General features: G+C 48.2%; 1 protein-coding gene across 5 annotated transcripts; it reads left to right on the plus strand.

Moving 5' to 3' along the window:
- Positions 1-1,932: 1,932 nt before the first annotated feature.
- On the plus strand, positions 1,933-20,646 carry LOC139998573 (EF-hand calcium-binding domain-containing protein 12-like). 5 transcript variants are annotated; one of them, XM_072028132.1, is made up of 17 exons: positions 1,933-2,428; positions 3,958-4,383; positions 5,782-5,843; positions 6,426-6,585; positions 7,350-7,606; positions 8,382-8,455; positions 9,095-9,165; positions 9,997-10,114; positions 11,313-11,421; positions 11,838-11,996; positions 12,902-13,159; positions 13,347-13,541; positions 14,270-14,423; positions 15,198-15,424; positions 15,989-16,202; positions 16,924-17,089; positions 18,361-20,646. In XM_072028132.1, exons 3-17 carry the CDS (start codon positions 5,832-5,834, stop codon positions 18,521-18,523), a joined length of 2,337 nt encoding a protein of 778 aa, XP_071884233.1. In that variant the 5' UTR covers positions 1,933-2,428; positions 3,958-4,383; positions 5,782-5,831; the 3' UTR covers positions 18,524-20,646. The 5 variants fall into 5 exon arrangements, with proteins under 5 accessions (XP_071884233.1, XP_071884231.1, XP_071884232.1 ...); XM_072028130.1 differs by lacking the exons at positions 1,933-2,428; positions 3,958-4,383 and adding an exon at positions 4,409-5,101; XM_072028131.1 differs by lacking the exons at positions 1,933-2,428; positions 3,958-4,383 and adding an exon at positions 4,409-5,101 and having other exon boundaries at positions 12,905-13,159.
- Positions 20,647-20,694: the final 48 nt, after the last annotated feature.

The following is a 20,694-nucleotide window of genomic DNA, read 5'->3' on the forward strand; positions in this document are numbered from 1 at the left end:
GAATGTTGGATGTCCTAAAAAGAGTACAGGGGAGACAACCGGGGAGGAGATGTGGCTCTTCTTGGCCTTGTTTAGCCCCCAGCCCCTCTACACCCCACAAACCTTAGTTACAGCTGTGAGCTTCTGCAGAACGTCACAATGCCTAGTAAATCTTCGGGATATACTTAAAAGCAGGAAAATACTGTGTTGGTTTCTTTTTTTTTTTTTGTATACATAGGGCAGCTGCCAGCAGCAGCACCTGCTGGAGTCGAGGGTGCTGAGCAAGGCAGGGTCGTGTCCCGAGCAGCAGTCACAAGGGGAGCTGAGCGGAGGCCGCCTGAAAACTCGGGGGGTTTCTGCTTCTTAGCAAGCTGAAACACAGCTCCCCGTCCCCAGTACTCCTCGCTGTGAGGATGAGGACTGAGGAAGGCTCACCCTGCCTGCAGCTTCTTCAGTTCTTCGTGCGGGGAACTCTTGGAGGAGCTGGTGCCTCTGGAAAGAAAGCAGCTGTTGGTACTGTGGGCATCCGAGCGTGATGCTAACCCACGCAACGCTGCCCCTTGCATCTGACAAATGTTTTACAACTTCGACTTCTTTGCAGGTTTTACTTAAATTTGGTGGAGGAGGCTGTGGCTGAGCAGAGAACTAATTTGTTATTTCACTAACTGGAATAATTTACAATGGAAAGAAGCTTTTTTTAGTTAAAAGTTTTGTTTCTGATTACAGCTTCCGGTATTTTACCTCGCAGTCCACAAACACTCTTTTTAAACTTGATTCCTGACAAGTCGCTTTTCTCAATTCTCGCATTCTTGGACTCCACCAGGGGAAAAGGAAGGCCCTGCTAATATTGCTTGGCTGTTTCCTTCCGGAGGAAGGAGGGGAGAGTTGAGAAAAAGAGGAATGAAGTAAAATGAATTTACTCTTTGCACACGTGCTGAAAGAATAGGCAGGTGTTCTTGGGAATATCTCATTTAAATCTCTGTGTATGTGTTTCGAGAGGATGCGTCCTCACTTAGAGGAGCCAACATCCCATTGCTGGACCTAATCCTGATGGGGCTGGCATCTGAGGGTTACGTGGGCTGCTCCCGGCAGGGCTCTTCCCACGCGGGGAGGCCGAGGGAGCCGGTCGAGCACTGCTCCGCTGCCTGGAAAGATTCAGTCATTTCCACCCAAAGCGAGGAAATAAAAAGCTCGGTCAGCCATTTCATCTGGAGATACCCCGCCCTCCTCCAACAAATACGAAACAGGGAAAATGTAGGCTTGGGCCCTCACATATCCCAGCAGTTTGCACCCATTCGGGCGATGCGATTGGGGTCGGGGCAGGCAAAATAGAAGTTACCTTTTTTTTTTTTTTTTAATTTCGGCAGAGGAAGTTATAAGGTTGATGTTGCCCCTTTGATATTTGATTTAACCCACTGACTGCCCGGGAAGGAAGGAGTCTGTTTAGTTTACCTTTGTCCTAGATTCAGTTTTAATATCTCATGTTTAAATGGGGGGGGGATCTTTATTCTTAATGATTCATGCCGCCTCAAAGCACGGTGGTTTCTACTTGTGTGCTGCCTTTCTCACTGGGGGATGCAAACAAAAGAACAATAATTTCAGACTCCTCCTTCAGTTTCCAAGAGAACCTTAGCTGCTCAGGGATAGCTCTGAATTTTAAAAGCATTTTTTTCTGCCAAATTATGTATTGATTGCACATAAAATAGCAGCACCGTAATATGCAATTTCAAACAAATGCACGGGGGTGCTTGGTTGCTTTTAATGCTCCTCCTTTATTTTTATTTTATTTTTTTTCCTCCAGCAGAAAACAAAAAGTGGATTCTGTTCCCGTAAGCCGCTCTTGCAAAATCCGCACAAACATTTATTAGTCTAGACACAAAATATTCTCAGCCGGCCTCAGCCTGACGATGGCAAAAAGAAATAAAAATAATAATAAAAAAAAAAAAAAAGAAAAGGCAAGCTAATATTGTACTTGGCTGTGAAAAGGGAAGGGGGGAATCATGCCCCAGGCTAGTGAAGCTGTAACATTTTGCTGGGGCTGCCTACAACAACAGATGCATCTCGTTCCCCTGGGCTTCCAGTCCTGCCTATTCTCTTCTGCTGAACTTGGCCGCTCGCAAACATTCCCTGTGAGTACCACACCCCGGGCTTCTCCTGGACGCTTTTGATTTGATTTAATGATGGCCCCAGGCATGCTCCTCTTCACCAGGCCTGCTCTTCTGCCCCAGAAATCATGTAGCGAATTCATTGATTGGAAAACGTGCAAAATAGGTGGGATCTGGGGTGACTGGTAGAAATCAAAAGGGTTTGAAATAGGCGATGTGACCGCAGCTTAAACCTGCAGGAAGGGAGCATCGACCCGAATGGTTTATCTGACTCTTCAGCTGCAACTTCTGTAAATACCAGCTCCTTCTCCTCATTTGCTACCATGGCAGTTTGCAGACTTCTGGTGAGTTAAAAAGACAAATCATAGTTGTGCGCGTTTGTTTGATCAGGCCTTTACCTCAATGCTCACGTTCTCAGACTGCTGGGGTTTTATATTTTTGTCATTTTCTTAGAAAATGGCGAATGATGCATATCCCGGCTTCCAGATGATTAGTTCCTGTTGCTCCCAATTTGAGTCAGGCTGCGTTTGGTTGGAAATGAAAATGTAATTGCAAATTCCCCTAAACAGCACAACATGTCTGTGGTATTAATTAAAGCACTGTAAATACGTAGAATATCTGAGAATGCATTCCTTCAAGCATGGCCGTGTTTTTTTAAACCTACAGAGGAGGCAAAATAGGGTATTTAGGCTTAGTAGATGAAATGTATTGCTTCTGTGGTGGCAGATCCATGTCTTGAGATTTTAAACCTGGTGGATCTCGTGCTCGAACCTTCAAAGGAGATGTTACATAGACAATAAAACGTCCTGCTTTTCGGGGAGGACTCTCCTTAGGTCACTCAGAAAACGTCTTCAGTCTTCACTCACTGCAGCATTCACAAAGTGAATGCCTTCCTGTAAGGTTAGTCACCGATGGCCACTCATTCCATGCTTTCACTGAGAAAAACCTTCGCAGCTTTGAATCTGAATTTCCTGCCCCGCGTTTAGGTGAGCCCGGAGCGGCGTCAGGCATTGCTGGGCTCCTCGTCCGGCGGCGCTGGTGAAGTGAAAGATGCCAAATGTGAATTTGACAGTGAACTCGGGGGCTTGTGCTGGCCCGGTGGCTCTCTAAGCCCCCGTGTCTGAGCAGCGGGAGCATCCGAGCAGCACAGGACGGAGCTCAGCAAGAGGCTGGGGTCAGGGCACTGCTGCAAATACAAATGCTTTGCTGGCTGCAGAGGTTAACCAGGTACACAGCGCTGTTTTACTACATGGTGGAGACCTACGGAGAGTGTTTCTGCCCTCCTTTTTAGCTGAAACATCCCCAAATTCTAAGGGGAAAAGGAATAGAAGGCACTTGCGGAGTAATGTTCTAGTGAAACCCAGCCTTCCTAAAGAAGCCTGCCTGAATAATTCCTGTGAATAACAGACTGTGTTCAGCTATTTCCTAACATAGAAAGGGTGCTGACTGCTTCTTCAGAGTAACATAAGTTAGTGATGCTACTGAAATAGTTGTGGTTCAGACGTAGATCTGATTTCTCCTAAGCACGCTGAATTCACAGCTGTTGATCCTCCAGAGGAGGCTTTGCAATTGAACACCTGGAGAACAGGTAAATTTCCCGCTGTTGTTCTCTTATTCAGAGCAGCAGCATGTGGAGGGAGACAGATGCGTTTGCTTTTTTAGTGCAATGGCTTCAGAAGCAAGAGGGGAAAAAACACTTTCTCTGGGAGCTGGAGAAGGTGTCCTAATTGCAGGAGAGGTTTCTAAATGGCATATCTTTGCAAGTGTTCCTGTAGTCCGGAGGTTTTTGTTTGTTTGTTTGCCTTTGGAAGGTTTTACTCTTAATCTTCACGTCCTTCAGCAGAAGTGAGAAATGTGATTTTATTTTGTGCAGTGTCGCGGACCCTCCGAAATCTACTGGGAAGGATGAATACCTCGCACAGTACCAATGTGATGACGGTGGAGACAAGGAGAAACCAAGAAGATGAAAAGAACATGACCTCATTTCAAAAGAAAACGTTTTGTACGGCAAAGAGACTTCTGAGCCTGGTGAGAAATTGCAGCAAACTTCCTCTCTCAAGTGTGACACTGAATGTAGCTCTAAAAAGCTTTCCTCCTCAGCTATTGCAGAGAGATGCCAAGGTAGAAAGGACGAGACGAAAAACACTGAGAAAGAGCATTACCAAAGCAAGAGGGAACATGCTCCTACTGAAGAGAAGGAGAGTCAAAAAGCAGGTCCTTCCAGCAAAAGGAGGTGTTCTCTGAGCGTGGAAGTTGTGGAGCAAAAGCGTCACAAGCAGGAGCACTGGGAGGGAAGCAGGTACAGATCTTGACAGAGTCAAAAAGCAGGTTTATTATTGTTATTATTATTATTATTATTATTATTATTATTATTATTATTATTACTATGCCATTAGTCCTGTGAATCCAGCCGCTTTCCTTACTAACAGAGTTTCTGTCCTCCTTTTGGTGACATCTCAGAGGCTCTTCCTGTCTCACAGCCTCGTTGGGGAGTGAGGAGAGGGCGTGTGTATGGGGGAGCAGTTCCCTAACATGCAGCCCCCTTCTTGCTGCAGGGCCCAATGAGGTGGCTGGGCCGCAGGGGCTGTGTTAAGGAGTGGCCCTGCACCCCTCTGACATGAGCACGGGTCACAGAGGGACACCTCCGCATCACAATGGCAGCTCCCCTTATGCCACAGCGTGCCAGGCCCTTTCTGTCATCGCCTCAGTGAGCTCGGGCGTTGAAGGAGGCTCTTGCATCCAGTTTTCTCTGGAGGACACGAGAAGTCTCTCCTGTAGCTCAGAGTCTCAGAGGACAAAGGGAGGCGTAGGACGGTGCAGGAGCTATTTGGTGAAGCACAGAGGGCATCAAAAAGGGAGGAAACATCACAGATCTTTCACTCTCTAGCCTGACGTGCTGACCCAAAGCAGGATCATGACAAACTTGGAAGCGCTAATCACCAACATTGAGCGCTGCAGTGAGGTTGAGGGCTGCACCAAGGTCACGTTTCCCACACTCAAGAAGCTTTCTGTCAATGGTAAGGCATTTGGGACCTCTTATGAGTGTAGCTATAGACTGATACGAACTCTACAAATTGTGGAAAGCGAGGTTCTTGTCTGCGGGGGAGGCCCCAAGGGTGCTGTGTGTGTGGCGTTGTGCCCTGCCCGTGGTGGCAGTCCTGTGGCCGGGTTCCGCTTGCTGATGGGTCACACGTGGAGATCTGTCTCTGAAGGGAAAGATGCGTGCACGGTTGGAAGAAGGCTGAGGTTCCTGCAGTTCCTGATGGGCTCCCAAGAAACTGCCAGAAATACATGTGTCAGGAGGAGATCTGCTGACTTGTCAGCATTTCAGCAAGGCCTCTCATGAAGGGGCTGAGCCCCTCCCTGCCTGTGGCTTCTTCCTGCTGCAGCCTCCTGTGCCTCATGGCTCTCAGAAAAGGCTTAGGGCTAAGAGAGGCCCTCCCATTTCAGATGCCTACAGGCTGCATTCCCTTGTCCAAAACGCTTTTAAGAGCTCCTGCAGCTGCAGACCTTTCCTGGGACGTGGCAGAGCTGTTAGACTGGTATCAGTCAAAAATTCATCCAGAGTCACAGATGGATTCATCCTGGGAGCTGTGTTAGATCACACCTGCATCTGCAAACGCCTTGTAAAGAAATGTGCTGATGGGCCATGGACTTGCTGACTTTGAGCTTGACATGTCCTTCCCTTGCTTTCCAGATGTCATCACAATTTGGGGTGGTGTGTCCAAGCAGGTTCGGCAATTGCTCATGATGACGAAGGTGGGACTGCACCCTACCCCTCCCCTCACCCCACGGCTTCAGGAAGTCCTGGCAGCCCTGTGCCAGCAAGTGCCATTGCTCTTCCCAGAGCCGCACTGACACGTACAGATGTGCCCCAAGCGTGCCAAAGACCAGCTTCTCTGTAAATTGAAATAATTGTAATAATTGAAACCAACCCAACAGAAAATCAAGTATTTATAGTTATATCAAAGATACAAAACGGTAGGAAAATGTGTTCAGAACTTGCTGGGGCTTCGCTGTTCTTCGCTTTCAGAGTGGAGAGAGCAAACAGACAGCTGGGGATGCTTCCAGGGTTAACCCCAATTGCTGGAAGGGACCTAGCTGAAGGATGGGCTAGACCTCCTCCACCTGCTTTACTTCACCGCGCATTTTCTTGAGGGGCAAAGGAAGGAGAGAAAATGCCCCGAGTATGTGGGTCTTCTCATGAGCTTTCCCAGCTCCCCCAGCTTACCCCATGCCGCGTTGGGAGTGGGCAGGGCACAGGGCACCCCGTTGCAAGATGTCACAAGTCCTCACTCTGTTTTCCAACTTAAACATGCTTCCCCTTCTTTTCTTTACCAGCCTCGGGCCGTCACTGTAACAGGACTGGGGACATTCCATATTAAAAAATGGCTATCTTTTGAAAATGGCCAGGTGTTCACATTTCGGAGACCTGTGTTTTCACCGTCCAAGACTCTTGGACAGATTCGTAACCTGAAACACCGTTGTGTACGCGTTCCTGGTAAGAATACCAATTAAAGTCTTGTTTTCCCATGTGTACATATATTAAGGGGTTATGCCGATTGCTGTTTAGAAGTGCTGATAGGCAACTCAGATGCCGTCAGAAGGCCCTGAGAGAGAGAAGAGATGGCTGGCATAGAAACCCATCAATGGCCAGATTTGCTGTAATTTCTGTCAACTGCTGCCATTGCTTTGGCTACTGTGTGCCATGGATGAGACCTGCGCAGCACTAAGAGCTTGGTGCTTCATTTGGGGTGGGTCTTCTCTTTCCAATGACTCTCAGCTTCTCCTGGATAATAGGAACTTCTGTCAGGCAGCCCTGGGGTAAAGGGCATTGGTACCAAAAGCAGAGACATTTGTTCCTGAGTTTTGAAGGCCACAGGGACTATCCAGAACTGTCTGGAAGAGTTCTTGTGCTTGCCTGTCTCAGTGCGAGGCAGGTCTCCCCAGACCAGGCGTGCACTGAGCCTGGGCTCTTTGCATGGGAACCAGCCGCATTCCTTTTGCCTCCTCCTCCTGTGTTCCGCAGACGGCTGAGGTCATTGGGTCCTGTCTCTGGGCTGAGGAGTCACAGCTGTGCACTTGGTACATTGATGGAATGATTTCAGTTTCTCTTGAGGGGGGGCATACATCAGCTGCTTTAAGGAGTCGTACAAGGCTTAGACTACAGCAGTTACAGCAGCATGTTTTAGCTGGAAGCTCCTGGCACTTTGTTTGAATCTGTTCAACTGCAGTGCAAGTTGCATTGTTCCTCATTTTTTCCAGATGATATGAAGATAGTGGTGCTGAGCTATGAGAATATGCGCCTGAACGTCCCGTACAGCAAGGAAATAGTGCAGAGCTGTTTGGAGGAGACCTTGCAATACTTCTACCGCATCCTCACAAATAGGGAGGACACGGACTTCACCTTAAAGGATTTTGGCACTCTTGCTATCCGAGGGCAAAGAGTGAAAATGACGTTTTCTGAAGGGTTTTTACACAGTCTCAACAAGTCCACATACGTGGTAGAGAAGCTGATTGCTGTAAGTTTATTGTTTCTGCAGTCCTACTTAGAGAGGGTTTGAAGCCCCATCAAAGGGTGGGGGCACTGAGCCCTGCTGGCAGCTGTGAGCTGCCAGGACGCTGGAGCTAGGCACAGTCCATCGCAGTGAGAGCTTTCTGTTTTCTTTCTTTTATTTGCTGTATGACTGCTGGCAATGCGTGCAGTCGTATCGTTGCTGGGCAAAGGATAGCACTGGAAGGGCCTCGCCATAAATAGGAAAGAAGCCAAAGCAACGGCTAGGCTGATGATGTTCCCCCCCCGTTGCGGGCGTGAGGCTGAGGCACAAGGACACCAGGCCCTTTTGGATGCAGGCAGGCTGTTGGTGTAGTTCTCCTGTCCCAGCAGAAAAGCTCTGGTCTCCGTGTTCCTCCACACTGCCAACGCAATCCTCTGACTCCTGTGAAAAACTCTGGGGATAACACCAGCTCTGACCCATTTGCGCTGCATTCAGGAATAGCTAAAGCAAGCGACCCCACTGAAAGCAGCAGCTGGAAGCCGAGGCTCATGACGGGCCTTCCCTTGTGTTTGCTCCATTGACTTGTTCACAGGCTGAGGCTGTTAACTACGGTCCTTGTGAAAAGGTTGGCAGCGTTCCTCACCCTAGCAGATCATGTGCTGTGCAGTGTGTTTTAACTGGCTGAGGCACTTGTCCAGAAGTTTGCTGAGAGGCAGTGAATTCCTGGAGCTACAGAAAGGCCTCTGTGAATGTTGAGCTCTTTTCCTTGGACTCATGTCAGATGTTTCTGTCCCTGCAGAAAAAGTTGGTCAGACTGGACAAAGAAACTGCCCTGTTCCCAAGCCATTTTGGCCGTGCCCACCTGTTCCCTCAGTAAGTATATTTGTTCCTGCAGCCCTGCTCTGCGCGCACTCACACGTGCTCAGCTCATGATTGGTAGTGCTCTTTCAAACTACTGTTTTGCAGTTAATTTCATCCTTGCTTTTGCTTAGCTTGGGCTTACGCATCACCCTCAGTTACTGACCGTGTTCTGCATTTTACCATTACTCCAGTCAGAGGCAACTGGGTTGCTCTGCAGACGCATTGAAGCAACTCACCTAATGTTTCATCTGCTTCTTCTCTTTTATGTGGTTAAAACTGCCAAAATATCTAAAAGAAGTAAGATCCTAGTGTTTCTGTTGGTTTGAATGCAACATGGACAGGATCTCTTAGCAGGTGGAACAAGGACCAGATCTATGCTTGTCCCCTGCCTGTGATGTTTCCATGTCTTTGGTGAAACTCGTGTCAATCAAAGGAACTCTGAAATGCCTTCTTGTGTCAGGACGACACAGGAGCACTGAGGCAAAATAAAAACCCAAACCTCTGTCTAGCGAGGGGCTGCTGAGCTGTTCTGAGGCCAGCACTGCTCAGTTTGAATGCTTTAGGGCATGTGTTGGACTCTCCACGGATACCTTGACATTAATCTGGCAAAGGAGCCCTTTTCACAGAACGGTGCCTTCTTCCTACTTCCAGGTTTGAGATTAAGGCGGTACCTCGGCTTGCTAGGGAGCGTCTTGCAGAGGAAGAGATACTTAATGCACAAGGTAACGTTAATGACTGATTGCTGGTGGAGGTTTGTGCCTTTCCCTGTTGTCCTCGCTGGGGGGTGCTTGGGACTCAGGTTACAGGGAGATGCCTGGGATAGCAGAGGCACGCTGTATGCCTCTGTTTACCCTCCTGGTAAGTCTCAAGGGACGCATTTTGAACAAGATAGTGCTGAAGTATGTTTTTCCCCTGCATTACGTGCCAAAGGGTGCCTCTCTTCCATTTTATGGGTTTGTTTGTGCAGGAGGGAGTCAGTGTTTGGCAAGTCCGCTAGCACTGTGAATAACAAACTCCGTCTTGAGTTGTGGGAGACTGAGGGGCTGGGCATACCGCTTTGAATCACCATGTTGTCATTTGATGAGAAAAATTGTGTCGAGAAGAATGCACAAAGGTTGCCAAGCTGTGCCAAAACTTTGGTTCTCCTCTAAAGCTGGGAACTCCTCATTCTTAATTCCTCATGAATATCACAGATATAACGTGCTTGAGTTGAATGCACCAGGATAGAAAGCCTGTGTAGAAAAACCATGTATGCCGCTCCAAGAAATCGTTGCCCCAAAAGAGATTGTTAGGCACCAAAATGTGTGTCCCCGCAAAACCCCCACTGTTCAGAGGGGATGGACTTGCTGCTGCAGCAGAAAGATCACAGCAAAAGGGGTAATGCAGCACTGTGGGTATCAAAGGTCAGATGGGATCTGGAGTCAGGAAGGGCTTGCAGTCTTCTAGAAAACAGGTCTCAGAAGGAATCACAGGGATACCTCAGCTAGCTTATAACATTGCAGAGCAGATCTGTGCCTGATGTGCTGAGAGGTTTTCTCCTTTTGTGTTTACAGCGTCTCTTCTTCATACATTAAAACTTGCGCAAAGGAGACTTTCTCCAAGCACATTGGCCACAGCTGAAGCGAAGGAAGAAGCAGAGGAGGAAACAAAGGCAAAAGAGTCTCCTGGCAGGTGAGATGTAAAGGATTTGTTAGAGTGGCCTTATGCTCTTGTGCTTGTGTGGCATGCTTTATAGGATCCTACCTCTCAGAAGGTCTCAGTCCAGTGGGCTGCTGCAAGTGCGATCAGCTCTGAAGTCAGAGCTGGTTGCTCAGATTGCTCTGAAGTCAGGTGCTGGTTGCACCTAACCTGATGTCGTCTGCACACTTATTGAGGGTGCACTCAATCCCCTCATCCAGATCATCGATAAAGATATTGAAGAGAACCGGCCCTAGTACTGAATGACAGAATCATTGAGGTTGGAAGAGACCCCCAAGATCACCGAGTCCATCCTTTGACCTGACACTAACAAGTCTGCCACTAAACTATATCACTAAGCTCTACATCTAAACATCTTTTGAAGACCTCCAGGGATGGTGACTCAACCACTTCCCTGGGCAGCCCACCCCAGTGCCTAACAACCCTTTCAGTAGAGATGTTTGTCCTAATATCCAATAAAACCACCCCTGGTGTAACTTTAGCCCATTCCCCCTCGTCCCATCACTGGGCACGTGGGAGTACCCACTCTGTACCCCTCCCTTGCACTGCAGGGATGGAGGAAAACACCACCTGTACTCCCGCTCCATCTACTAACCGCCCCGGTCCCCTGAAAACCCTTTTGATAGCCTCCAGGCTTCTCTCAGCAATTTCATCACTGCCAGCCCGGACTATCAGTAGAGGACAGTAATCAGAGGGGCGAGCCAGGTTGGGAAGGTTTCTGGCAGCGTCCCTGGCCTGGGCCCCAGGGAGGCAGCAGACTTCCCTATGGGTAGGGTCTGGCCGACATATAGGGGCCCTCTGATCCCATGAGAAGGGAGTTGTCTACAACGATTACCCTTCTTTCTGTCTTGGTGGAGGCAGTCTTGAGGTGTGGAGTCAACTTCCTCGCCCTAGGCAACCTCCTGGGTGGACTTTCAGACACATCCTCACCCACCAGTCTCTCAAGCTCCAAGGCCTCAAACCTCTTGTGTAAGTGCGCCTGTGTGCACCTTCCAGTGTTGAGATCTTCTTGGTGATTAAATGCTGATCATTATCCCAGCAGCTGCGAGTCATGTGCATGGTTCTTTAGATTTCCACGACCCTGGTCTCTCCGTTTGGAGAGAGGGTGGAGAAGAGAAACCCTTCCTGCACTCAGATCCACTTCCTGACTCCTGCTGGTGTGTATTTTCAGACTGTTCCCTGTATGTCCAGACACAGAAGGAAGGCAGCACAAAGAAACTCCCCGCAAGAGGCTTAAATTGCCATTGCTTGCTTCTGAAGATCATAGACACACAGGACAGGTATGTAAGGTGGTCCGAGATAATTTTTGTGTCTCTTTTGATTGTAGATGATCATGTGGGGGCATCTTAGGAGAAGGATGTACGCGCTAAATACTTAGATGTTTATTGTGAAAACATCCCTTTACTTGGGTAGTAAAGTAGCCTGTTTTGAAAAATAGCTCGTTCATGAGTTAGTTCATTGGTCATAACAGAATGGCTTTCTGGTTGCATCTGTAAGAACTTGGGAGCAAAAAATTGCTGACAAACCTTCAGGGAAAAATAGAGAAGATGAGGGAGAGAAGAACACTATTAAAAAAAAAGAAAAAAGAAAACAGAAAAAGGAAAAGGCAAGGGAAAAGAAAACAACAACAACAACAACAAAAAACACACAAAAACAGACGAATAACTGCTGCTATTGCATTTCTGGGTTCCTCTAGGAAGCACTCTCTGTACTGGGGGTGCAGGTTGGAGGGAAACTGGAGGCGTCTGTGGCCAGCAAGGAGAAAGAAGAGACCAGAGAAGCAAAAAGAGTCACATTTCCAAAACTGCTGGAACAGCAAGATGAGGGACAAAGGGATAAGATGTGGATGGGCCAGGTACAGAAAGCCCTGTAAAGCATCCCGCAGGGTAGCATTTTGCTGGCTGGGGGGAAGCTGAGTTGTGAAGGTCTCCAAGTCCCGGCAGTATTGCCACCTCTAGAGAGCAGGGCACGTGGCTGTTGATTTTATTAACACTGGCACATTGCCATGAGGAAGGAATTCCTGGCAGAAGCCAAGGGACGCCAAGAGCAGTCTAGCAGAGTGAGGGCAGAAGCATACTCTTTGTCCCTTGACAGGAGGACACCTTTTCCCTGGCCTGGAACTTAAGTCCAGTGGCTTGAGGCAGCTCCCGATGCATCATGCTGCAGGAGAGCTCCAGGAGCAGCTGTTACTTCTGGTCTCTTCAGTTAACATGAAGAGCACTAAGACCATTTTTCATGAGCGTAACAGCTGACGTTTTGTTCCAGCTGCTCTTTCAGGGCAGGGAGCCAACACCTTGATGAGAGGCAGGGCACACGTGTCTTGATGCTGTTCTGCGACTGCCTGATGGCTATTTCTCAGTGCTGTTGTACACCTGGGATCGGTGGCAGGCCCAGACACCCTTGCCATCTATAGCTCCGAAAAGCCTCAGCGCAGGAAGTCCCCTCCAAAACCATTATACCAATGCGATCTCAACACTAGATTTTGTAAGAAGCTCATCTGCAGTTAAAGTACTAACATAAGCAGCAGGCATATGACCGATGGTTTGACTAATGTCAAGCCAGAAGTGGTTTTGGAGCAGGGTTTCAAACTACACCATGGGAGAAAACTGTATCCAGTGCTTGTCTTTAAACGGAAAGCAAGTAGGTTTGCTCCACGCTCCACATGTTGCATTCGTTTTTGCTCCCTGTGTGGCAAGACCAGACTCTCCCTGTTTGAAACCAGCTCAGGACACCAGCTTCTGTCATTTGTCTGTTTTTCAGCAGCGACAGGAAGAAGAAGATAGCCTCAGCTCCCCAGAGATCACCTGTGATACAAAAGATGATCTACAAAAGCTGGAGGCTTGGATTCAGGAGAGGAAGCAACTCCGGTCTCAGCTGAAAAGCTTTGGAGATGTTGAAAAATGGCTGAGTCATAAACCTACCTTTACCAAACTGGAAGAAAGAGTCAGGAAACGAATAACGGCAGCTAGAGTAGACCAGAGGGCTAGAAGCAAGTCAGTCGAGACCGACAGGCCAGACGTAAGTATACCTGGTGTTGTGCCACTCTTGGGATTACTGTACTTCATCTCTTGTGGCCGTGCCACGGCCTCAGCATCTGCTTGTAAGTCGGCAGCGCGACACTGCTTTATCCCAGCCACTTCTGCATCTGCTGGCAGAGTGATTCTGGATAACGGTGATTTGAGGGTATTTTCGAATTCCTTTTCAGTGTTCACCACCACCAAGGAGCCAGACCCGGAAGAAGGGTAGCCTTCCCCTTATTTGTGCACCATACCCTCAAGCTCTTATCGCACTGCATAACCTCCTACACCAACAGAAGTTGACAATGGTAGACATCTTCAGAAAGGCTGGAATGGAACAGAGAAAGATCATGAGAGCAGACTTCATTAAAGTCATCAAGGAGGTATGTAGGGAAGAGAAAAGTAAGGAACTGCTGCAACTTTGCCTTGTTTTGCTGCATGCCAACCCGGAGAAGTGGAAAAGCTCCAACTTCTCTTGTGTTACTCTCAGAGGATGGCTCCCACAGCCTGTGAAATGTTGAAGGGAAGAGGGAAGGGAAGGCTGCAGAGATGCGAGCTGCCACCCAGACTGAGTCCCAGGAGGGAGTGAAACTCATTGCCTCATAGTCTCTAAAGACAGTCAGCGCTCAGTAACGTGGCCTGAACTGGCATCAAGTTTCCTCGTGTTGATACTTGGTCTTTCCTTGGCCAGTTTCATGTGTCTGCCCGCTGCACTGCCTTTTAGTACCTGTTGGCACAGCAGAGCTCGTGCTGAGCCTCACTTTCCACAGGCTGCAACGGTACAGAACTGTCAAGAGCATGTCCAGATCTGTTAGGGTTTAGCAGTTCAGGTGTTTTCTGATGTTCTGTTCCAAGCCAAATTAGCTTCTTGACGCCCAGATGGCTGAGAAGTTTGGCACATTGAAAGCTGAGAGCTCAGCAGAGGACAGCAAAAGACCAGTAAATTTTTCAGTGCTTGGTAAACTCATGTAAAGCTTAAAGCTCAACAGGTTGCCTCTGTGCCTTTTCTGAAAAAGCATTTAAAACAACAGCAAAGCTCATCCCCCCCCTACTCCGGGCCAAGCCTTGTTTTTTTATTGATCACACTGTCGCTTCCTGTTTTGGCTGCCAGACAAAAGTTCCCATCAGTGACAAGGAGCTGGAGGATGTGGTCATCTTCTTGACTTCTTCAAAGCGGAGGAATTATATAAGCAGTGAAGATCTGATTGAATGTCAAAAGCAGTGGCAGGAAATGAGGAAAGGACAGCCCAAAGAGACCGGCGAAGGTGAGAGGAGAACCCTGGGCTGGGAATCTCTATCCTTGCAGATGCCCTAAAAGTACACAGGTGGCATTAGGGAATGCCAAAGTAGATCCAGAATATAGCTCCTTGCGACTATTGTCCTGCAACGCGGTTGCTGAAAAGAGACCTCTGGGGAGAAGCTAAAGAATCCAGGGGAAGTGCAATACTCAGCCCATCTGTGGGAGACAGCTTATCCGATCTTTTAGGTTTGACTCAGAATCTGAACCCCGAGGTTTAACCTCCTGTACTGGATTTTATTGGTTAGCGTTGATCATCTGGCTGATCAGAAGCAGACCCTTTCTCCAGCTGTTGAGGGCAGCTGGACAATGCAGATTCAAAGGTCCTACTCTTTAAAACCTAGCCCAAACCTGAAGGCTTGCCATGGTACCTGTGTCATTTTTATCTGAAGGTAATGGCAACATTCTTCTCACATCTTGGAGAGAAGAGGCATTTTGCTGCTGTGTTGTTGTACTAATTGTTTTGTAGCCTGAACGTGTATTGCGAGCATGAAACTGAATGGGGCAAAGCAGAGATGGGAGTCGTCTGTAATATGTGTGTCTGGATTGAAAGCGAAAGGATGCTTCCATTCAAAGATCGTCGTCTGTTGGGTGCTCCAGACTGCACAAAATGCCAAAGCTTTTTGCCTTATAAACACTGATCAGCCTTGTTTTTTGTTTTTTTTTTTTTTTTTTTATTTCTGCTACTGTCTAACAGGGTTTCTCTGAGCTTTTCATGTGTTTGCTTTCTAAACTGCCGTAGATACACAGCCTTGGGTCTGGAGAAACGCTTGCAAAGCTGCCACTTCTCCACCTTCTGCTGGGGACAAAGCTGTGGGGATGAAGCCTTGCTCTCCCACGGAGCCCAAAGAAAAGCTAATACTCTTGGAAGTGCCCCCAGTCAACACTGAGCCAGACCGGCGACATTTAGACTGGGATGAAATGGAAGAGATTGGAAAGCGCTCAAGAGAGAGCAGACGGCTGGAGAAGGTAGTGTGGCGGGAAAAAAGGCGCCCCTCTACGTGCTCGCGAATGTGGGGTGGGCAGCAAAGGAGAAGGTTGGAGATTGTTCTGGATATTACCTTCTCAGTAGTCCCTTGACCACATCGTGCCTCACAGCTGAGATGCTACAAGCTGTCTCAAACAACTGGTTTGGCTTCTGAACACTCTGGTGATGTAAACACTCTTTTCTGGGTAACTGAAGCATCAAGAAATGGAAGTTGAAGCAATGTTCAGGTGTGGGGATGGAGTCATCCGAGCTCTAGTGAACCTGACACAATCAGAGAAGAGATGGTGGCTGGGAGATTTTTTTCAGCTGGGGCACCTATGTCCAGTATGCTGCTCTTGTGCTTGGTGCTCTAGGGAGCGTCTGCCTGTGGGCCTGGCACTGGAAGGGAATGGCACTCCCAGATAAGCGCTTGGTCCCATCGCAGGGTGCTGAGTCCCATCTACACGCACTTCTGAGATGGATCCCTGCCTGTAGTTTCTCCAAAGGGAATGCAGCAACTCCAGGGCCTCACTGAAAGCTAACTGGGACCATTGCTTTACTTGCAGATCAAAGACAGCCCGATAGAGTGGAAAGAAAAGTGTCGGCTGGTGAGATCTGGGGATGCACCCGTCGATGAACACTGCCTGCCATCAACTATAGAGGGTGACATGGGAGCACTGGTTGACCACTATCGCAGAAATGCCGTTGTGAACTATCTGAATTGCTCCAAGCAGTGCAAGGAGCGTAACATCTGTCTCACCGACAAAGCGCTGCAAAGAGGTAAAGCAAAGAGCAAGGAATGTACTAATGTGAACGTACTAAGCCCGACATGCTCCTGCCTCTTCCCAAGACCCAGAAGCACGATGCATGTTCAGGGTGGGGCACTGCTGATGGAGAATGTTTGCAGCCCTTGGAGGGCCACGGCAGATGCTGCTGGTTAGGATCAGCAATACCATCAGCAGGGCCAGAGCAGGGCTGAGATAGCAAAGAGTGCTACAGAGCAGCCAGGGCCACGTCCCCCTGGACTGGTAGCCAGGATCAGACACGAGTGCAGTTACTGAGGCAAGTTCATGGTGATGGGGCAAGTGCAAGGTCAGGCAAAGGTCATGGTCAGACCATGGTCAGGTTCAGCAGGTCCATGGCCAGGCACAGCTGAGTCAGAGCTGTGTCAGCTGGACACTCCTACAGCTGCAACGTGAGCAAAGGGCTGAGCTGAAATGGGGCTCCTGAGCCCAGGGCAGGGCGTGTGGGAAGAGGCCCCATGTGAAGTTGGCCAGGGCCATCATGTCCTCTCAGCACTTGCTGGGCCATCACGTCTTCCTCCTTTCCAGAGCGGGGCCATTTTTTCTGTCCCCTCCCGGTCAGTATCACCGACCAAACCCAGAGGTGACCTGGATCGGCAGGGGGACAGGCTTGGGGCAACAGGAGAACAGAGTTTTCTTGGCTATTCAGCATTGGCTGTCCATACACCATTGCTTTTCTCTGTGCGCTTTGTCAACAGGCCTGCTGCACCCAGGAGACAAGATCATCAAAGAAGGAGAAGACGTGAGGAAGATCAGGCAGCCTGGAGGATACTACAGCACAGGACATGCTGACGCCACATCTCCTCTGAGCATGTCCAGGTCAAAAAGTGCATCAGGAAAACAGGCCAAGGAGGCAGAAAACAGGTTGGTTCAAAGAGGGCTTATGATCAGTCCCTTCCTGCTGCCCTGCTGTGCATCAGCTCCCACTGCATCAGAGGCGGTACTGAGGTATCAAAGTGGAACGTTAGGGTGCTGCAAGGTAGCAGCAAGCGATAGCAGAGGAAGAGAGATCTCTTCTCAGCTACACGGCCACTGCTGTGTTTTTGCTGACTTGCGGGGTTGCAGTGGTGCTGGCGAACAGCTTCTCTGTACTCCAAACTGCAGAGATGACAGAACTTCTCACCTAAGACGGTCCTTGTCAGGCCAACCCAACGCTTCTTGGAAATCCTCTCAGAGAATGTTTTTTCTTGCGTAAGAAAGGCAATCCCAAAGAATCCAGCTTTGGATGACTGGAGAAGCTCTCCAGTCGGGGGCAGAAGCAGCCTGCTACAGCAGCGTGCAGCCAGCTGCTCCTAGTAGGGCGGTGCTTCTTTTCCTCCCATTACAGCTCAGTTCCTCTGTTCCTCTAGAAAACTGACCCTTCAGAGCGTTACTAACCGTTGCAGGAGAAAAGTCAGATGCAGGTGGCAGATCTGTTTTCCTGAGCAACGTTCTTTGCATCTCAACATTTATCTGTAGGATCTGGAGATGCAAGTTTTCTAGACATAGACACAATGTCAGCCCTGAGAACAGAGGCAATTTGCCCTAATTTTTCTTGCATCTCAGGTCACCCACAAAAGCTTTTCTTCCAAAACGAGTCCAAGTTCTTTTGCTGTCCTTGTCCCTGCTGTCTTCGGACTTGTACTGTCCAAGGAGTTCATGAGTGTCCACAGGTCCTTCCTGACCCATGAAACTGGGATGTCCACTACCAGCTTGGTCATAGCACTTGCAGCACCTTCTTTAGTCAAAGTGATTCCCAAATCCGATTGAATAGAAAGACTCAGCCTCACAGCTGAGCTCATGGAAGAAAGGCAGTCCTAAAGAATCCAGCTTTGGAAGACTGGAGAAGCTTTTGAGGAGAAGAAACACTTTGCAAAATAGAGCACAGTCTTCCTAGTTCATCTCAGAGAGTTTATGTACTACAGTGATAGGCAACACATCAGTTCTCAAGACAGCTTCACAAGTTGGCATTTCCAATGTCAGTCATGAAGAAGAAGGACAGGCAGGGGTTTCCAGAAGTCCTAGTAGCTGGTTCTTGTCAGGCTCGCATTTGCCATTACTAGTAATAGCAGTGAAGTTGCCTAGAATTTTATTTCCATAAAACATGCTACTCTCTCTGACTTTTTTTTTTTCTTCTTTTCTTTATTTTTCTTTAGGCGTCTTGAGAAGAATAAGAATCAAAAGTCAAGCGACAATAACTTCTGGCCAGGCCATCTCCTGGACAAGATGCGCCTGTACTTTCCAGATAAGGAGCCTGACAGGGCACACGCCTTGTTTAGCTATGTTCACCCAACCAGGCCTGCCTACCGTGGTATCTAAAACCCTGGCTACAGGTAGTTCATCAGAGCCAGGATACTTGGCCTCTAGAGACACTCCATTCGAGAAAACTCATTTCACCTGAAGTTCTTCTCCTAGCGGCATGAGATGTGTGCACAGCTTTGTGACTCATCAGGTCAGCTCATGGGATCTGGGCCAACTTCATGGAGAATATCATCAACTATCCTGAGTTGCAAGGGGTTTGATCATCAAGTCTAACAGCTGGCTTCCCACAGGACTACCTAAAAATTAAACCATATATCTGACAGTGTTGTCCAAAAGCTTCCTGAACTCTGGCTTGCTTGCTGACATGACTGGATCTCGTGGTTAACGCAGGAGGTATCTCAACACCATACGGCCATTCGTTCACTCCCCCATACGCACCCGTGTTGTTTAGCATACTTGAGTTGCATCCCTGTGCCCAGTGGTGTGCTCTTGTGACCCCTGGAGAGCTCACAACACTCCCAGTGCACTCTAGCAACTGCTGGATTTTCCAGGTGGACCTCTAGACTGCTCTTAGAGGTTACTAGGTGTGTGGTGGTTGTACTTGGGTGGGTGGCCAAGCTCCACCACAACTGGTCTCTCACTCCCCCTCCTCAAAGAGAAACAGGGAGAAGCTACTCACAAGCAGGAGCACTGGGAGGGAAGCAGGTACAGATCTTTCCCTGGTGAAAGAAACAGCCCTGAGAATGGCAGAAGAGCAGTCAAATACTCAAAGTACAGATCTGGCAGCGGAGGAAGATCAGAACAAGGTAGCAATAGATATTACCGATCCAAAGGGGAAAGAAGTTGGAGCAGAGAAAGATACTATCGAGATGAACCGAATGATGATCGAGATGATCATTACAAAAGCGGATGGCCTCACAGTTCGTATACAAGAAGTATATGCTTTCCTCTGAGAAGGCTAATTCATCACGAAACAGCTCTCTGCAACTTCTAGTATTAAACGTTGTTTATGGGAAGACTTATTTTTAGTGAATCAAGAAATATATTCATGTAATTCTAGACTGTGTTTTTTGGACGTGTTTTTCTCTGGCTAGTCCACGAAGTACTCTGGGATAATTTTTCTATCTTCATGGTCTCTCTTCAGGAGGTAAAATATCCTGAGTATTTGGACCTTCGAGCCTATGTGTCGCAGTCAATTGGAGAACCACTCCTGTACACCTTATATGCGGTGCTGGTGCATCATGGTATCAACTGTCGCTCAGTTGCAGCAGCATGTTTTAGCTGGAAGCTCCTGGCACTTTGTTTGAATCTGTTCAACTGCAGTGCAAGTTGCATTGTTCCTCATTTTTTCCAGATGATATGAAGATAGTGGTGCTGAGCTATGAGAATATGCGCCTGAACGTCCCGTACAGCAAGGAAATAGTGCAGAGCTGTTTGGAGGAGACCTTGCAATACTTCTACCGCATCCTCACAAATAGGGAGGACACGGACTTCACCTTAAAGGATTTTGGCACTCTTGCTATCCGAGGGCAAAGAGTGAAAATGACGTTTTCTGAAGGGTTTTTACACAGTCTCAACAAGTCCACATACGTGGTAGAGAAGCTGATTGCTGTAAGTTTATTGTTTCTGCAGTCCTACTTAGAGAGGGTGTACTGCCACTTACGGCCCCGCTTTTTCACCTGGAAAAAGCGACCACATGACGTAGACTGAGGAGCCCTGCTATTCTTGCACTTGTTTTTTGTTCCGTTTCGTTTTGTTTTGTTTTGTTTTTCCCTACTAGTATAGGCTTAAGAAGATAGAGAAATGTGCTGATGAAACAATTTTTAGTAAAAAAAGACAGCTTGGTACATCTCCTTACAAAAAATAAATAAATAAATACAAACTTGAACTCGAAAATCACGGTGTCAAGTCAGATAAGTGAAGAAACATTACCCCTTTAAAGAGCACAAAAAGTCAAAAGAAATTGGAAAAGTAACAGGCTGGCAACTGAAAGCCATGTATTGTCTGTGAAGCATCGGATAGGTTGTGAGCCTGGATTACCCAGACAATGGGGAAACAGGAGGCTCCCGGTCGTCGGGAAATAAAGGATATAAACTGTACGATGTGACTAGTAGGTGCGCTCCTGCTTGTGGGACGCCCGCCATTGCAACCGCGAATAAAAATGCTACTTCACTGACGGAGATCCTCGCCTGAGCCTATGTTACTGCCTACAGAGTGTTTCTCGCAGT

This window comes from Anas platyrhynchos, chromosome 26 (genome assembly GCF_047663525.1).
Source record: "Anas platyrhynchos isolate ZD024472 breed Pekin duck chromosome 26, IASCAAS_PekinDuck_T2T, whole genome shotgun sequence".
Lineage (NCBI taxonomy): Eukaryota > Metazoa > Chordata > Aves > Anseriformes > Anatidae > Anas > Anas platyrhynchos.

Excerpts from the sequence above, each read along its gene's own strand:
- LOC139998573 (XM_072028130.1), top strand. The coding sequence starts at position 4,999 with ATGACAAACTTGGAAGCGCTAATCACCAACATTGAGCGCTGCAGTGAG. Across the intron at positions 7,607-8,381 it reads TGGTAGAGAAGCTGATTGCT|AAAAAGTTGGTCAGACTGGA; the intron begins GTAAGTTTATTG and ends CTGTCCCTGCAG. Across the intron at positions 10,115-11,312 it reads GCAAAAGAGTCTCCTGGCAG|ACTGTTCCCTGTATGTCCAG; the intron begins GTGAGATGTAAA and ends GTGTATTTTCAG.